Below are 17,275 nucleotides of genomic sequence, written 5' to 3'. Positions count from 1 at the left end.
CAATATAAGAAATAGAAAATACAAAATAAAATAAAAATTTAAAAACACCAAACGATGTCGTTTTGGAGAGTAACCTGTTTTATCAAAGTGTAACTTCTCAAACCTCAAAAGTTTAAAGCTTTGTTGTCAATGGCGCGAGGCTTCTTGATTTCTACACAAACCAAAAATTCTTCACATTTTCTTCTAAACTCCATTTCTGAAACTTCAAGATTAACTAAATTACTCTGTTACCCTTCTTCATCATCTCTCCGTTTCTCTCTTTCACCTCCTCCTTGTCCTCCTCGGTTTCTGTGCAGTTGTTGCAGTCACCTCCAAGAAAATGGCACAATTGACATGTCAGTACAATCAGAGGCATTTGCAAAGCGTATGGCTATGGTGGGTCTCAAACCCCATCATCGTATTGGTAAGTTTTACCCCTCCATTGTATTTTTATTTCTATTTTACTTTGTGGATACAAAGAAAGAAGAGCTGAAAGTGAGAAAAAGATTGCAGTTTTATAGTATAGTCGTTTATTCGGATATTTTTTTGTTATAGTGAAAAGCTGATACTTGCATCTTCATGGGGGATTCAATTTTACCAGGTCCATGTTGGAGATATTGTTGTATAAGATGAAAAAATTAGTTAGATATGTGTTACTTGAGTTGAGGATCTATCGGAAACAGTCTTTTTAACTTCATAAGTAAGTCTGTGTAGGACCACCCTTCTCAGACTCCACTTGTGGGAGGGATTACACTGGGAATGCTGTTGTTGAAAATATTGGTTTAGAAAAAGACTCGATGTTATAATGAAATGTTGTTATAAATGATGACGTGGAGGTCTCAGTGTACCTTTTTTCATTGGTTTGAAAAGTGGTTTGCATGAGTTAAAAATCTTAATATCATGAGAAGCTATTTTACATGTTTCATGGGATGATTAGTACTACCCCATTCCTAATCAGAAGTTTCTGATTTGAGTTTGGGGAATGGAGCAGTGTTTAACAGGGAGCTTTTTACCCCAAGTGGATAAAAGATTGCAACTTTGTATAGTACCCTTTACCGTCCATTTGTATATTGGTTTGCTTAACTTAAAAATCTCAATATCATGAGAAAATGTTTCATGTGTTCCATGGGATGATAGGTACCCATCCATCTTTAGCCAGAGGCTTTAGGTTTGATATTTGTTACTGGAGTCCCCTTAAAGAGGGATCTCTTTATCCGAAAGTTGATAAAAGGTAGCAGCTTTATAGTGCCTTTTCGTCCATTTTGTTATTGATTTGCCTGACTTAAAAATCTGAAAAGCATGAGTTTTTGTTTTATGGGTTTTCAATTTTCTTGTTATGTAATATAGCTTACAAAGAATTGCCCAAGGAAGAAAATTACAGCTCATGATTTATTTTTCTCTTTGATTGGTAGGTTTTGCAGATATAAAATATCAAATCCAAGTAAATTTTCATGTTTGGCTATTCTCTCTTTAACGACTATTAGATTAAAATTTCAAATTCCAAGTGTGGTTTTGTGGTGACCATGATTCTTCTTGACCTTTTTTGTAGTTCTGGGCGTTTCTGGTGGCCCTGATAGCATGGCCCTCTGTGTCTTAACTGCTGCATGGAAAACCAATAACCTTGGTAATGCTGCTCAAAAGAATGAGTTTGTTGACGGGCTTTTAGCAGTGGTAGTTGATCATGGACTTCGTGCTGAGAGTAAAGATGAGGCTCACCTTGTTCATCGTCGAGTCACAAGCATGGGTATATATGTTCCTTTTAACTTCTTCTTTGTCATGAATGTAGCAACATTGCTTAATACCTTTTTAATAGAGATATAATGTAGGCCTTGTATAGGAATCAAATGTGAGATTGCTTGCTGTGAATGGTCAGAAGGCAAGCCAAAGCAGGGTCACTTGCAAGAAGCTGCTCGCCAGAAGAGGTCATTACCAGAGTTTCAAATCATCTTCAGTGAAATGCTATTTCTGAGCCTTGTCATATCTGGTTATGCTGGTTTTTTGACTGACTATGTTATACATTCATCCTGATGTTAATATGTCGTCATTATTGTGAGTAAATAAGTTGTCCCTCGTCTTGTTCAGGTATGAAATTCTCCAAAGTGCTTGCATCCGGCATCAGATTGGTGTGTTGATGACTGCACACCATGCAGATGACCAGGTATTAATAGCATCTACTCTCTGGATTTTTGTATTTTGTCTCTAAAAACTTAGCACTTATAGATGGCAATCTGTTTAGTTTTGTCAATACATTAAAAAGTGCTAATGGTATTTGAATACAATTGATGTTGCGCTCATGCAAATGTAAGTTGAACATTATTGCTTTTGACAACATTGTTGATAGTTTTAGCAATTGCTAATAGGATTACTCTACAGGCGGAACTATTCATTCTTAGGTTATCTCGAAATAGTGGCGTGCTTGGACTCGCTGGAATGGCATCTGTTTCCGAGCTGTTTTTTACATGTCCAGATTTAAGTGCTGAAGCGAGTAGCAATGGACTTTTGTTGGTGAGACCTCTCCTGGAGTTACCTAAAGAAGATATGTACAAGGTTTGTTTTTTACAGTTTGTCTGTTTGGAGGATTTTCTTTGTAACCTTTAACCTGAATGACTTCTTCTATCTGTAAGTAGAGTGTTCAGGGTAATATTTCATCAGGATCTTAAAATGATTAAACTACGTCTGCAGATTTTGCTAAAAAGATTCAGATGGTTATTCCTTTTCCTAGTTCATTGGAAGCTTCTAAAGTGGCATTACCTTGTATTGCAGATATGTCTAGCTGCCAATCAAGAATGGGTCGAAGATCCCACGAACAGAAGTGCATTATTTGCTCGTAATAGAATTCGGATGATATTGACTGATTTGGCATCACGTGAGTAGATTTTCGTGCATTTGACTTAATTATGCATCTCCTGTTTTGGAGGAACCTTATTAACAGAACCTGTATTTAACATATCTTGATCATATATATCTTTTCCTGCAGCTATCTTTAGATCCGAGTTGCAAGCACTTATCGCTGCTTGTCGGAGAACAAGGTTGCATGTTGACAAAATTTGTTCCAACTTGATGCATCAAGCTGTGACTATCATGCCTGTGAGTTCTACAGTTTAGTTGGGAATGCATTCTAACCAATGATCCATTGTTTCATTATTGATACTCGATAGCCTTCAGAACTGGTGTTCTACATGTTTGAGAAATGACACCTATCTGTATTTGCTTTCAAATCATGCCTTTTCTTGGGGGGTGTATTGGTCGTCAATTTGTAGTTTAGCACCCTTTTCCTTGCATATAGTTGACAGCCCAGTACCTGTCTAGAACAGAATCAGTAACATCTTAATTCAACCTTATTTTTTGTATTCCCACGCCAAAATGAAGCTCGTCTCTATTTGGAATGGGGGACACCTGTCTAGAACAGAATCCGTAACATATTAATTCAACCCTTTTTTGTATTGCCATGCCAAAATGAAGCTTGTTTCGATGTTTTGTTTTCTTTCTTCAGACTTATGGGTTAGTCATAGTTACCAATTTGGAAATGTTTCTACTCCCTCCCCAACGGGATATCTGAATGCATGTCCTAGAGCATTTTAGGCGTCATAGTTCTAGCCTTCTAGGCATGTTCCTTGCATTCCCATTGTTTGAGTATTTGCACTTTCTTATTGTCACAATGTGAATGATTAAAATCCAATCATTAAATAGGTGACATTCAGTGAAGTATTAATGAAAAAAAAATTAATGGATATAGATGAACTAATCATTTGGAAGAAAAACTTGGAATGGAATCCTTCAATGACTACTGGTACTGTTGGTAGAGGTACTTTAACTAGAACTTATCTGTGTGATATTTCCTTAATAATGATTCTCATCTGGAGAAGAAAAACACTCTGTATATCTGTACCTTGTCTTAGCCTGATGTTACTAATCTCTCTCTATCATTCTCGGTCTCTCCCTTTAATTTTTTTTTCTTCTGGAAAGCAGGAAGGGTATGCGGTGATTGATTTAGGAATCCTCTGTCCTTCAGAATTAAAGGACATAGTCCTCTCCAAGTTTATTGCTTTGTTACTGCAGGTATTGCCACTTTTAGCTTTCAATGTAGACATAATACATAAACAGACGCTCAAACATGGCCACACCTGGAAAGTAAACTCTCCAACTTAGGGAATGAACATCTTGACACCTCAACTCGTCTTCACTGTGTCAGTTGCACACTCCAACTTTCAAAATGATCATCTAGACACCTCCAAAATTTGTGTGCCATGTCAGCATCGGGTGTCCATGAGACACACTGGGAACGAGTTGGAGTGTTTAGTTGTCAGTTGAGACCAAGTTGAGGTACCTCGATGTGCACTCTCTAAGTTTGAGTGCTTACTTGTCAGCTAAGGCCAAGTCTAACTGTCTATTTAATGTTACCAGTTTCCAAAAAAAGTTAAAGTGAATCTATTTATGTATTATGCCAATAATCAATTTTTTTTGGCTATGTTGTAGAAAACTTTTCTTGACTTGTATCTAATGATAGATACCTACTCATGCTTTTTGTTTTCGGTGTAGTTTGTTTCACAAAAGCAAAGGCCTGTCAGAGGCAGTGCATCAAAATTGTTATTGGACTACATTCGGACTTCCCCATGCAAGGTGAATATAATCCAATTTAACTCTACTGTGCACACAAATTGTATAAACTTTTGTGGGCAAGAAATTCCTTTCTTTTGATATAAGACTGATGATTTTCAATAATACATTATCGAATGTATATCATTAATGGCACCTGCAGACTGCTGTTACTGCATCCAGTTGTTACCTTTGTCCTGCTCCTGGCTCCAAAGGCACTAAAGTATTGATTTGCTGCTCTACTGATGCTGAGTTGACGCTAGAGTTGCTAAATCCATACTCGTCCGAAGGATATAACAGCACTATCTCAAAAGAGGTAGAGCAAATTGTAGCAAATGGGAGGTCATACTCAGATCAGTGCCCTCAAAGTATGCTAGGAGTGCAATTTTTTAACCTAACATCTTCCGATTCCGTTTTAGCTGAAGCCAAAAAGGAAGGCATTCTTAGTGAATCTACCTACAAGAGCATTATTTCTCTGCAAAGAGAGGAAAGCAATAATTTCAAGTCCAAAACTAATATTGCGCTCAAAAACAAGGTGGAACACAAAGTAGAATACACAGCTTCTGCTCCAAGCAAAGTACTCCATCCTGAAAAAGTTGGGTACTTCATGAACAGATTTATAGTGAAGTGGTATCTGTGCAAGCAAAAGACTTACACTTCATATTTCATGAATAATTGTAATCAACTCCTAGATTTTGGAGAAGAAATAGGTAACTTTTGCAATTCTTGTGTTCTTGGCCATGATCAAATGGTCAGGGTCCGTTACATGATTGATGCTGATTGGTTGTACCTAGCAACGTTATCAAAAAGAGAGGATAGAAGCACTGTTCATGAAGAACGTTCCCTTTCAGTGGAGTCACAAGTAATCAACGATATAAACTTGTGTTCTGCTTGTACAAAAAAATCAGCTGAAAGAGCTCTCGTCTTATTGAAGTCCATTCCTGTTGCCGCAAGAAGAGCTTTACCGGTCTTGGTCAATGTGGATGGAGTGTTGCTAAGCATACCAGTAAGTCGATGTCTGTTTTTATGTTTGTGTTTATGATACTAATCTGATAGTATTTTTCCTACAGCTAACGACCCTCCCTGATACATCTTTTCTTCATCATTTATGCTATTTAGCCTAAATCTTGAGGCTTTTATTGCCAGCTCATCATTATATGAACCTGATAAACGAAGGGGCTGTTTTAACGGCTAAAAGTTACTCAATTGGTTTTAGTTTCCTAGAGAGACTGGTGAAAAGCTGTTTAGGCCAAGATTTCTAGTTGATCCAAGGGGATTAGACCAAAGTGGAGATATTCTCTCTTTGAACTCTGCTAAAATGTCTACGCTGTTTTGTTCTGGCCTTAAGTAAATGAAGGGCCATTCTAGAAAGATCGGAAATGGCTCATATGTAGCTGTTCTGTTCTCATAGTGTGCCTTCTCTCAGGCACTGATCCTCTACTTTGTGCTTCTAACATCCACCTATGACCCAACAAGTGTTGTATTGCTGCTTCTTTTCGTTTTCTGCATCACTGAACATATACAGAAGGCATAGTAGCACAACTAGCTACTGACCGGTAACTTGATCTTTCTCCTCTTCCATTTACTTACGAAATACCAAATATAAGTTAGAAAATTACTTATTTTCCTCCACGAAAACATTTTCCTTTCATATCAAACACACCAAAATGTAGGTTTACTATTTCTAAGGGCATCAATAGCGTAAACAACTATCCCTGAAAATTTTGGGATTTGTGTTCACACGTTCCATGCTGGTTTTCGTGTGTCAATTTCTGTTTCACTCTCCCAGTTTCTTCTTCTCATCTCAGTGGATTAGCTGGTAGCCTCTACTAATTTATTTCTTTTGCTTCTTCTCAGAGCGTGGGTTTCCAGCACTGTCCTTGCTTGGTGGCATCCGCTATATTTAAGCCAAAAGTCCCACTCGGTGGAGGTTACAATTCATTCCTCTAGCTGGTTTACAATGTAAACTTGTTCATGTATCATTATTAGTTGAGCTGACCTTCTGATGTTTCCGAAGAGGGGGCAAATCTCTGCTGAATGGAGGTTATAATATATTCCTCTGGTTGGTTTACAATGTCAACTTGGTTCTTGTACCATGTTGCTTGTATCGTTAGTGTGTTACCAGAGGGTGGAAAGCCTCTTCTGAATGGACATTAGTATTCATTTTTCGAGTTGGTAGCCAATGTAAATTTGGTCCATGTACCATTGGTGGATAGAGGATACAATTCATTCCTCTAGTTAGTTTATAATGTTAACATGGTTCATTTATCATTAGTAATGTATGTTTCTGGGTAACTTCTTGTATATTAATCGCGCAAAGTAGAGATGGAAAAAACCGCATACCATGAAGCTATAAAAGTAGTTTATATTCACAGATCACAACTTGCCACCACATAACATAGTTTACCTAAGCTCAAGACAGCGTTTATAATGGAGATAAAAACATATGCCTCCATTGACGATTCCCATCACAGCCAATGTATTTTATCTCAGGGTGAATTTAAATGCAATAAACTAGTTGTACATTGCATTTTCTATATACATTTACACAAAAACTAACTACATTAACTATAGCATTTAGGCATCATCAGTGTGGTTATCATTGTCATGGTCGCCTTCATAATACTCATCGTCACGTTGGATATGCTTATCTTGGGTATGTTCTGTGAATTCAAGACAGGGTAACAGAAAGAAGGTAAAATCAGAGTTAGATCATTGTAGTTCCACATTTAAGCATGTTGTGTGCTTATTATATTCAGATTTCTACTTACGATTAACACGCTCATCTGGATTTTGTTCATCTTCATCAAAATCAGGAATATAAAAGTCAGGTGGTACCTACAAAAATATGAAACTCTTTCAGACTCCCAAATCACTATCTTCCCCAGATACCTTACCTTCAGGCAGCAATCACAATCATGCCTAGAGGCGTTAAATGCACTTCTAATGACAGTTACGGCACATTGAAAATGCAGGTTGCTCTTTTATGCATTGGAGAAGCATTCTCACAATGGTGAATGTACTGAATGATTGTAGCAAGTGTAGAAAGCTGAAACTGCATTTTACATACTTAGTGTATTTTCAAAATCAACATAAAGCGTCAAAGAAGCAATCACTTAAAAGGGACAAAGCGCATCACAAGTGCAGTTCTTAAGCAATCCGAGTACATATAAACATAAAACAATAGCATGCAATTATGTCCATATAGTTTGTATGTGTGTTCTTGATTACTTGGCAACAAAAAACTCCAAAAGATGCACTTGACTTACCTCTTGCATCTGTACGCTCGGAGCATGCTGGAGGCAACGGAGATTTTCCATCACTTGCATTTTTATGGTGCCAATGTATGATTTGCTATTCAGGTTCTCCTGTTCAATCAATGAAACAGGTGATTAGAGCAAGATCACCATGCCAATTTGTTGTCATTTTTATTTGAAAATGCTTATTGGAACATGACATCACTGGATCAAGCAATCGGTCATCTTATGGATGTTACATTATAAATATCAACAGAATTTTGAGGAGAAGGCCTCCACACCTTGAGTGACTAAGATGATGTTACATTATAAATTTCAACAGAATTTTGATGACATGCAGGTAAGTAAAGAAAAGCAACAAAACGATTCAACTTACTATGTGTCCACCAGGAAGCTTCAGCGAATAATCAGGGGCAAAATATTTGATGTAATCATTGTCTGGTATTTCTGCAATTAATTATAAACTCATTGTGTGAAATAAAATTATTTCTAAAAAAATTAAACCATTAAGCTCATTTAAATAACATCATACAAGCAGATAACTTGAATTTCTTACTAGAAAATAAGAACCATGAAGCAAATTTCAGATAACAACATTATAGCTGATCTTTTTTTCTAAGTTAAAATCAATTGTTGAAACAGCTCAAGAAGTTCAAAGGAAGGAGTCGAATTCCAAGAACTTCAGCTTCCATATAAACCTTCCATATAAACCTTGCAAAGTTATTATCTAGCCATGCCTTTGACCAAAATCACCTAATATTAACGTGAGCGGTTGAAACTAACACATTTTCTATCTAGTTACCCGCTTAGAATATCTTACACCAACATCAAAACAAGAGCAGTTACATACTACAAAATGGAAGAGGGAAATGTAAATATACAAAACTGTCGCACTAAGGCAACTGGGCCAGATACCAAAAACTCAAATACATCAAGCAACCGATCTATACTTAGATTATGTTCAATCAATTAATATCCCAATGACCTATCCCTCAAAAACGGTTGAGCTCAGCTATATGACTAGCATCCAAAATAAGGAGATGGAGTTTCACAATATAATTCACCAAATTAACCTTCAACATCAAATTCGCTACAGTGAACATCAGTCCACCATCTACTCAACCTGGAAATAAAAATTCTTCTCTGCACTCTGTCAGCAAGTCAATTCCTGTGCTCACAGCCAATTTAAGCTGTGAATGTTCTGTCCGAATCCAAACTATTCTAATACTACTCTGCTTATTAGTAATTTGTCTTTTAAGGCAAATAAGAGTTCTCAGGTTTAAAAGAGAAGTTCTCGGCATTCTCTAAATTGCATACTTATACCTAAACATAAATCTTGTACCTGACCAAAAGAACTATACCTAATATTGAACATAAAGCAACTGGAACAATAATAACCAAAACTTAAACAAAGATATCAGTGCCATCCTGTTCTGCATAACCAGTTAAGGGATCATCTTCGTTAGAACCATATAAAGCAACACCCAAAACTCCCATTAAGAGAAAAACGGAACCCCTCGCCGTGTACAAAATAAATTTTGTAGCTGAGTAGACGTTTCTTTCCTCCCCACATGGCTAGAAGTAGATAAACAGGAATTCCCTTATGCATTTGGATCCTGACTAAGCCACTGACAGTCTCGAGGCATTACAGAAACAAGAATATGAGGCAGTGTGAAAACATTGCACAAAAATAAAAGCCTGCTCATCATACCATTAGGAAGTTCTGTGTCTAAAAGAACTCCAGTTTCCAGAGCCCAACAACGGGCGACATTCTCTTTTGTGTATCCCCCACCTCCAGTTACCTGTAAAAGGTCCCATGCAGTCAAACAGATGCAGGTAACTTGTTATGAACCAAAAAATGGAATTTGAATTGAGAAACACCTACCAGCAGTGGCAAATTAAATTTCTTCACAAACCTTACACATTCAGCATGTCCTATAAGAATCATTCATTGATAGAGATAGATTAAAAATCACCAGAAGGCAAACCAATGCATTCAATCTCACCAAGAGCTGAATATTAGAGATTGAACACAATCCTGGAAGTGTTTAGAATAAGAAACCAAATACAAGTAGAATAGCACCATCAATAGAGAGGTTGAAGCAGCCCAGACGGTCTCCAGCAAGCGAATCTGCCCCACATTGCAGAACTATTGCGCCAGGTAAATATGTTTCAACAACCTTTGAAATAATCTATGAAATGACATGTTGCAAGTAAGATGCTACAAAACTAAATTAGAACATAGTAAAACTAATATGATAGAAAAACTTTCTTTACAAACTTACTGTTTTGAAGAGTCTAGTGAAACTGCCATCATCTATTCCATCCTTGAGAGGCACATTTATGGAATAGAATCTTCCATCTCTTTCCCCTGTATCCTTCAGAATAAAACAACGGTAAGCAAATCTAGAGGTGTTCATAAGAGGGGCCTTCCCTATATGCAAGGGGCAGGAGTTCCATCAGAACGGATGAATTTACACTATCAAGAGCAAAAATGAAATTCAGATGCTCTTGCGGTACAAATGTACTTCAATTTTGCCCTACGCTGGGAGTAGCAATTAAAAAGCCAATAATTGAGAGGCAATCTTTGTATTATAAATCCTGCAATACCATCCTTTATATAACTATCAATACTAATGCCTACATTACAATCCTTTGTATCACCAATTCATGTATTACCTTACGCTACAATCCATGCATTGCTAATCCATACATAACTTGCTTCTAAACAAAACGACTCCTTAATGAGGAGGAAAAAGATCTTGCATACAAGGTTACACAAAGCTGCATGTCTTGATTTTTGAGAAGTATCAATGTTTCTGTGCTTTCAAACCTTGGATTAGTACTAAAGATATTACTTACCCCTTTCTCAAAAAAAAAGAAGATCAGTAGTAAAGATATCAATAATTACTTTACATCCAAGAGGACAACCAACAATGTTCAATCACACACACACATGACCTAATTTCCTTTTCAATTATTCTCATAATTTTTGACTCATTTCCTAAATGGCTGAGTTCTCTGAAATTTGAATACCTTTTTCAAACTCTTTGCCTTGATATTAGTTTCTAATGACAAGCTACCTTATATTTTGTGGGTGAAATATAAGGGTTAAAACGGGTTAGAAATTGGGTGGGTTTTAATTATTGTGAATCAAAATGTGGCCCCAATTAGACATGACATGTGGCTTTTTAAAGAGTTAAAGTTGACCTGAATATTTCTGTTAGGTTGAGGGATATTGAGTCCACATATAAACCTTGAGGATATTTTTAGACCCAAAGGTGGAAGAGGGGTATTTATGAGCCTTTGCTCATAGGTTGGGTATTTATGAGCCTTTTCCCTATATTTTAGAGCAACTACTCCGTTTGCCACTTTACTTCTTTGGCGACAAATTACTTCACCTTTATGCTTGAAGGAAAACACAAGATATCCAAATTTACGCACTAACCATGTTATATATTTTTAAAATTTTGATATCACATTTTACTTTACAACATTGATGTCTGATGCACTTTGACATCTATTGAATGTATGATAACTTCCACCAATACAACTATCAATACTTCGACAGATGGAAATAAATCATTTATTGTCACCATTGTTGGGATTCAAACCTTTGTCCTTAAGATTGTTACTCCAACTCTCTGACTAAGAGCCACCCCCAAGGGCTTGATATAACATTGTCCTTAAGATTGTTACTCCAACTCTCTGACTAAGAGCCACCCCCAAGGGCTTGATATAACATCCTTTTAGCCATTTCAAGTTTTGACATTTCAAAGATTCTTCCCCTAAGTATTAATCTCTAAACTCGTTAATCTCTTTCGGGATGGAAGATTCTTTTTTTTATAACAAAGATGTAGGAACCAATGTGCACGCTCAACCAACCCACTATCTACCTAATACCTCCCCAACATGTGTTAGGTATGGAGGGAGTGTAGCCACGCCTCTATATTTTGAATAAATAAGCTTCTTAGGTCTTAATCTCTATATATCCAAGAGGATCGTAGAATAAGGTACAGTCACAAAAATAAATAGCACATAGAAGTCAATGATATTCAAGTGAGCCCGTAAGAGATTAGCTCATGTTAGGTTTTCGACGTAAAAAGAAAAATCTAGAGAACAAAAAGAAGAATGAACTGTGAATATAGAAGTACCTTCATATCACCAGTTCCAGGAAAGAACTTATCCCCATACTTGTGGAAACTAACGGTCATTACCCTGCAAAGAGATCTAATATTAGAAACTTAAAATTCCAGCAACTGTCTTATAGTATTTTGGACTGCACAAATTTTGGTAAATATTTATCCCACTCCTTAGCCAAAACACATCACGAGGAGAAGTGCACTTTCTACACCAAAAAGGTTTATATAAGGCTTATAGCATTTTGACAAAAATGTCAAAGCTATAGAACATAGTAGCAGCAAAAATCATACCAGACAAAAATGTTCCAACAGTGCAGTACGCAAACAAATCAACTGGTTAGAAGCCAATTTTTTTTGAAAAGTTGAAGTATTCAACTGGTGCCAAGGTGGAAGCTTCATTGTCACAGCTACTGAATAAACAAGCAATTTAATAATCAAGTGAACATGTGACACTTTAATTTATTCCTATGCATGACACAGATAATACGAGGGTAAGACGAAGATGCTTCTGAGAGGTCACATCTACAGTAGTATAAAGAATTTCACTACAGATTTCTTACTGGCAAAGTTGATCATCATTCAGGTTCTCGGAGTCTCACTCTAGACTCACTAGCTACTACTTTAAGCCTTCATATTGATTTAAAATTTATCCTTAGGTTTAACATTAGAGAAAGAAAAAACAGAGAAGGAAAAAGGAAAAATTGGAGAAAAACTACAGAAAATAATTCCACCTGTCAGTGAAATAAAAGGCCTCTTCTACACCATCACCATGATGCACATCAATATCAATATAGAGCACCCGCGGATGATACTTCAGAAGCTCCAATATCCCCAGAACTAGGTCATTGATATAGCAAAATCCTGAAGCCGCACACTTCTTGGCATGATGCAAGCCACCAGCCCAATTTATTGCAATATCACATAGCTTATTATTCAATCTACGTGCAGCATCTGCCACTAAATCTTTGTTAGCAAGTGATTTGAGACTCAACAGTAATAGCATGTTTAAAGGCCGATTTTACCTATTGTTCCACCAGCATATATTTGACAAAACTCGAATAAGTTGTCAAATACAGGGCAATCTTCTCCAAGATTATCTGATAAGTAAACAGATAAGCAATAGTTCAACATCACATTATCCAAACAAATCATCTAAAAAGACGTGATGCCAAAAAGCATACTCTTTAGAAAATATATGATATCGAAATTAGTTTCCATTTTGATCTTATAGTGAGTTGTTAACTACACCTATTCATCATACAAAAAAAGTCGGAGAAAGACCAAACAACCAAGACATATACAAAAAAAAGGAAGGTGAGAAACTAGAGACAGTACAAAGGAAAAGCTGACAATAATTAGGATGAAATCAAAATATACATTTTTGATGGCGACTTGGTGTAACTCAGAATACATATGTGAAGTTGGCAAACTGACGTAATCATTAGGTACCAGAATTAGTAGAAGGGATTACTTTCGTACGTTGTTGTAATATTTAGCACTCTCTTAGTGCTGCAAGCAATGAAACTTATTTACCAATAAAAGAAGTAGTTGGGCTGGAGGTAATTGTTGTTCTATATGCTCCGCATCCCCCCCCCCCGGCTTCCTTTTCAATCTCTAGAAATCCATTAAGACAGTTAAATAGAGCACATGAAAACATTCATATGGTGAACTAGTCATGTTCGTAAATTCTCTAGTTTTGTGCTAAAAAACCTAATTTTTCAATATTCATTGAGACAAGTCTAAGTATATTAACATGTATACTGAGGATTTAACTAGCTTCGGATTTAGGTGTAGCTGTTGGTGGTGGTGGCATCCTTGTTTTGTCGAAGACGACAAGTACTAGAACAAGCTAGATTCATATCAATAAGTATGCAGCTCAAAGATGATATTTCAAAGCAAAAGAGATAAAAATAAGACAATGTTCAACACTTACATCTTGCCATTTCACTAGGGAACAAGTTCTGAGTATCTGGGGTTATTCTGTTCAAGAACTCTACATAATCAGCAGAATGAAACTGCGCTAGCTCCACTGGATATGCTTTGTGAGGCCTCTACACAGTTCAATCAAAAAAGGTAAACCAAAAATAGTAAAGTAAAAGAAAAAGATTGAAGGGTCAAAAACACACTTGAATTCAAGTTTCATATCTGAACTATCACCAACTATTTACCAGTAATACCTCAACTATTAATTGTTCCCAAAACACACCTGAATGATGGTGATATTTCAGGCACGAAGGGACAGCTGATAGCTGATTGTGTTTAGATAAATAGTTGGCGATAATTCTCGTAGGAACCTCACATACCTCATAATTCAAGTATGAAACTTGAAAAAACAGGATACTATTAGGCCGTACCTCATAACTCATGTATGAAACTAAAAAAATGTGTTTTTTACCATTAACTCTTAAAAAACGGAAAAACTTCACATTCACAAAAGAGAAACGGATAGAGTAACAAACATAAACTTCCATCTTGCTGTGAAGACCATAAGCTAGAACCAGATGATGAGTCATACACAACCTGTGCGGCTTCATTGGATGATTCGGTCCAAAGTATACGCTTCCTACATCACCTGCAACAAAATTTCAGCTTACATAAACAAAATAAACACAGGCATACAGAATGAACAACACCTAGGGTTTGTAATTTCTCCGGTGTGAAGTGAAAAAAGGAGAAAAAGAGAAAACTCTTACCGTCGTAGAAGTAGGAGATTTTGTCCTTGGACCTCATTGTAGATGGAACAGCTATACAGAGAGGAAACTACCGGAGCAGTTTTCAGGAACTTCGCCGGCGGGAGAGCTTTACCGGCTTGCCGTCGGCGATTTGCTGTGAAATGAACAATGGACTTATACGTAAAATAATCTTTGTAATTCCGAAAAAAAGAAAAAGGAGGATTTAATGGTCAAAAATACCCTCAATTTTTTTTTCTTTTTTTCAAATTTTATTCTTTTACTATTAGTCTTTTTTCGTAAAAAATTAATAAATGTGTTTTTGATTATTACCTCAATTAATAAATTGATTATATATTTGACCAATAAAAGAATTGCATATTACATCCAGTAGTTGGAAAATAATTTAGAATTATAATAAATGTTAAAAGGGAAAAAAGAAAGTGATATTTTTTAGACGCTTGAGTGGACAAATGAGGATTTATAGTTTTAGTAAAGCGAACAAAAAAAAATTATTGTTTGATCAATACATGGGTAATCAAATACTTAGAATTATTTTGAAATACATGTTTTTTTGTTTATCGAGATGGTTATGATGGATATGAGAAAAGATAGAAGTAGGCCGAACAAATACATGAGAGCGATAATAGATAGGAGATGACATACATACAACTTATAAGAACATGACCTTTAATTAAGTATCGTCCAATTTTCGATATCAATATTGCTATTATTACTCTTCTACTATCTTATTCTCCACTTTTGTTTTTTATTTTATTGTTATATTATTTGTTGTTATTGTTATCTTTCTCCTTTATTTTAACATGTCACCTATACTATTGTATTTCCTTCCCATACTTATTTTCTTGTATGCTTCACTTGAGTCGACCGTTTATCGAAAATAGTAGACCCTCACACAAGTTTTGACAATAAGGGGTACATAGTTCCACTCTGTTTTAATTATTAAACAGTAACATTTTCATCAAAAAATAGAGTAATGTCTCAACTGTGGCAGTTACAGATGCACAAAAAAATTTGATTATTAGCTTTAGAACATCAAACTTTTCAATGTGCAGGCTGCATTGTCTGCTGCATCTAACCAATTATTAGCTTCAGAACATCAAAACTTTCAATGTGAATAACTCAAAAAATCTCTTTTGTGCTTGAATCTCCTCGGAATGATCGCGGAGAAGTCACCATTTTACTGCTTCTTGCCAATGCCATGAGACATATTGTAGATCCCCCTGACCTGAAACATCATGCAAGAACGGATTTACAGCTGATTCTGTGAAACAAAGGAATGACTCGAACGATTTAATATGATAGAAACTCACAATCATGAAGGTAGCTGTAGTTGCCAAAGCAAGTGGAATGGCCACTGAGGTAATCTTGTCAACGGGACCTTTCAGGTGTGTATACTTGTGAACACTCTGGAAATACTTTTGCTTCGCAGCAAGCTTTTCTCGGGGATAGAAGGGTGTTTCTGACATCCTGCATATTTCATAAACTTGTCTTATTTAGCATGCATCCTTTTCGCTTTGTTAGAAGTGTAATCTGTGTGATTTTCTTGTCTTATTTACCACTTCAGAGACATACATTTGATATTTCTCAAGCAATTTCTTCCTATCTGTTCAAGTCTAGATTGACAAAATCACCTACCTCTACTTGTGCAAGGTAGTCAAGGGCGGAACTAGATGGTATTCACCCAAACCCCCTCGTCAAAAAATTACTTTGTGTATACATGATAGATTTTCTATATTCAAGTACATATAAAAATTGTGAATCCCCTAAAACAACACACTAAAAATTAGCTCAACAATCTAAGATATTCAAAATGCACCCAAACATCAAGTACTACATTGCTTTTTACATTTTTATTTTTCAAACCCCTCATTAAAAAATCATGGATCGGCCACTACACGTAGCAGCTATAACAGGTAGCGGCTACCCCTAGAATTAATTGAGATACGAAAAAACTGAACGCAATCATGGTAAACATGAAATCCAAAACGAAAAACCCCCCACAAGATCCCATCTGTCATATCAATCAAATAGATCAAATCAAACATACCCATCAATCAAAACAAAGCCACACATACAAAATAATGTAAACAAGGTCTAATCAATCATGTAAATAACAAAAAATTGAATTAAAGAACAAAAAAAGGTCGATGAAAAAATCAAATTCACATAGAGAAATGAACTTACTTGGAAAGTTAGAGAGATCTTCGACGAAAAGCAACGAGTTAAGAAAGAATAGTAGACACAAAGGCAAATGAATTTGTTGAGTCAAGGCTACAAGATTGTTACTTCCTATTTTATTGCCACTCAATTCGACATCATGGGACTAAAATAATTTTGGAACTAACTAATTTTTCTATTTAAATAAATATAAAATAGATTAATTCTTGAGTTAAATTATAATTTATATTAAGTATAACATAAATTTTCAAATTTTAAACTTGATTAATTTATATTGTGTTGTGTAAGACTCATTCGAAGAAAGGGTTTTTTTGTTAAAAATTTGGTGTAGCGTCCACGAGAGGAAACACTCTCTATCAATTTCTTATTTCATATTCAGGACTCCAAAATCGACATCTTTAATTAAGAAAAAGAGCATACTTATTCATTA

At 35.9% G+C, this 17,275-nt stretch overlaps 3 protein-coding genes across 4 annotated transcripts; 1 reads left to right on the top strand and 2 right to left on the bottom strand.

The window, feature by feature from the left end:
- The first annotated feature begins 72 nt into the window (after positions 1-72).
- On the top strand, positions 73-6,853 carry LOC107004474. Of its 2 annotated transcripts, XM_027912909.1 has the most exons (12): positions 127-403; positions 1,392-1,420; positions 1,529-1,723; positions 1,817-1,901; positions 2,062-2,137; positions 2,353-2,526; positions 2,743-2,845; positions 2,957-3,066; positions 3,949-4,038; positions 4,519-4,599; positions 4,739-5,581; positions 6,433-6,853. In XM_027912909.1, exons 3-12 carry the CDS (start codon positions 1,558-1,560, stop codon positions 6,523-6,525), a joined length of 1,821 nt encoding a protein of 606 aa, XP_027768710.1. In that variant the 5' UTR covers positions 127-403; positions 1,392-1,420; positions 1,529-1,557; the 3' UTR covers positions 6,526-6,853. The 2 variants fall into 2 exon arrangements, with proteins under 2 accessions (XP_015058157.1, XP_027768710.1); XM_015202671.2 differs by lacking the exon at positions 1,392-1,420 and having other exon boundaries at positions 73-403.
- Positions 6,854-6,920: 67 nt separating this feature from the next.
- On the bottom strand, positions 6,921-14,834 carry LOC107004476 (histone deacetylase 9). The gene is made up of 14 exons (XM_015202675.2): positions 14,668-14,834; positions 14,434-14,546; positions 13,908-14,025; positions 12,997-13,071; positions 12,706-12,925; positions 11,987-12,050; positions 10,118-10,210; positions 9,916-10,024; positions 9,718-9,767; positions 9,544-9,634; positions 8,209-8,279; positions 7,845-7,943; positions 7,347-7,413; positions 6,921-7,238 (listed from the first exon to the last, which is right to left on the bottom strand). Exons 1-14 carry the CDS (start codon positions 14,702-14,704, stop codon positions 7,153-7,155), a joined length of 1,293 nt encoding a protein of 430 aa, XP_015058161.1. The 5' UTR covers positions 14,705-14,834; the 3' UTR covers positions 6,921-7,152.
- A 739-nt stretch (positions 14,835-15,573) lies between these two features.
- On the bottom strand, positions 15,574-16,929 carry LOC107004353. Its single transcript, XM_015202564.2, has 3 exons — positions 16,852-16,929; positions 15,978-16,134; positions 15,574-15,892 (listed from the first exon to the last, which is right to left on the bottom strand). Exons 2-3 carry the CDS (start codon positions 16,131-16,133, stop codon positions 15,845-15,847), a joined length of 204 nt encoding a protein of 67 aa, XP_015058050.1. The 5' UTR covers position 16,134; positions 16,852-16,929; the 3' UTR covers positions 15,574-15,844.
- Positions 16,930-17,275: the final 346 nt, after the last annotated feature.

This window comes from Solanum pennellii, chromosome 11 (assembly GCF_001406875.1).
Source record: "Solanum pennellii chromosome 11, SPENNV200".
NCBI lineage: Eukaryota > Viridiplantae > Streptophyta > Magnoliopsida > Solanales > Solanaceae > Solanum > Solanum pennellii.
Note: the sequence above shows the minus strand (reverse complement) of the source record. Positions and strands in the feature narration are given on the sequence as shown.

What these genes read in the sequence shown, in the direction of transcription:
- LOC107004474 (XM_015202671.2), top strand. Translation starts at nt 130, where the DNA reads ATGGCGCGAGGCTTCTTGATTTCTACACAAACCAAAAATTCTTCACAT. An exon ending in CTAAAGAAGATATGTACAAG is followed by an intron (nt 2,527 to 2,742) that starts GTTTGTTTTTTA and finishes CTTGTATTGCAG; the next exon opens with ATATGTCTAGCTGCCAATCA. An exon ending in GAGTGTTGCTAAGCATACCA is followed by an intron (nt 5,582 to 6,432) that starts GTAAGTCGATGT and finishes GCTTCTTCTCAG; the next exon opens with AGCGTGGGTTTCCAGCACTG.
- LOC107004476 (XM_015202675.2), bottom strand. Translation starts at nt 14,704, where the DNA reads ATGAGGTCCAAGGACAAAATCTCCTACTTCTACGACG. An exon ending in TCACTAGACTCTTCAAAACA is followed by an intron (nt 10,025 to 10,117) that starts GTAAGTTTGTAA and finishes GTCATTTCATAG; the next exon opens with ATTATTTCAAAGGTTGTTGA. An exon ending in AATTTAATTTGCCACTGCTG is followed by an intron (nt 9,635 to 9,717) that starts GTAGGTGTTTCT and finishes GACCTTTTACAG; the next exon opens with GTAACTGGAGGTGGGGGATA.
- LOC107004353 (XM_015202564.2), bottom strand. Translation starts at nt 16,133, where the DNA reads ATGTCAGAAACACCCTTCTATCCCCGAGAAAAGCTTGCTGCGAAGCAA. An exon ending in CTACAGCTACCTTCATGATT is followed by an intron (nt 15,893 to 15,977) that starts GTGAGTTTCTAT and finishes ATGATGTTTCAG; the next exon opens with GTCAGGGGGATCTACAATAT.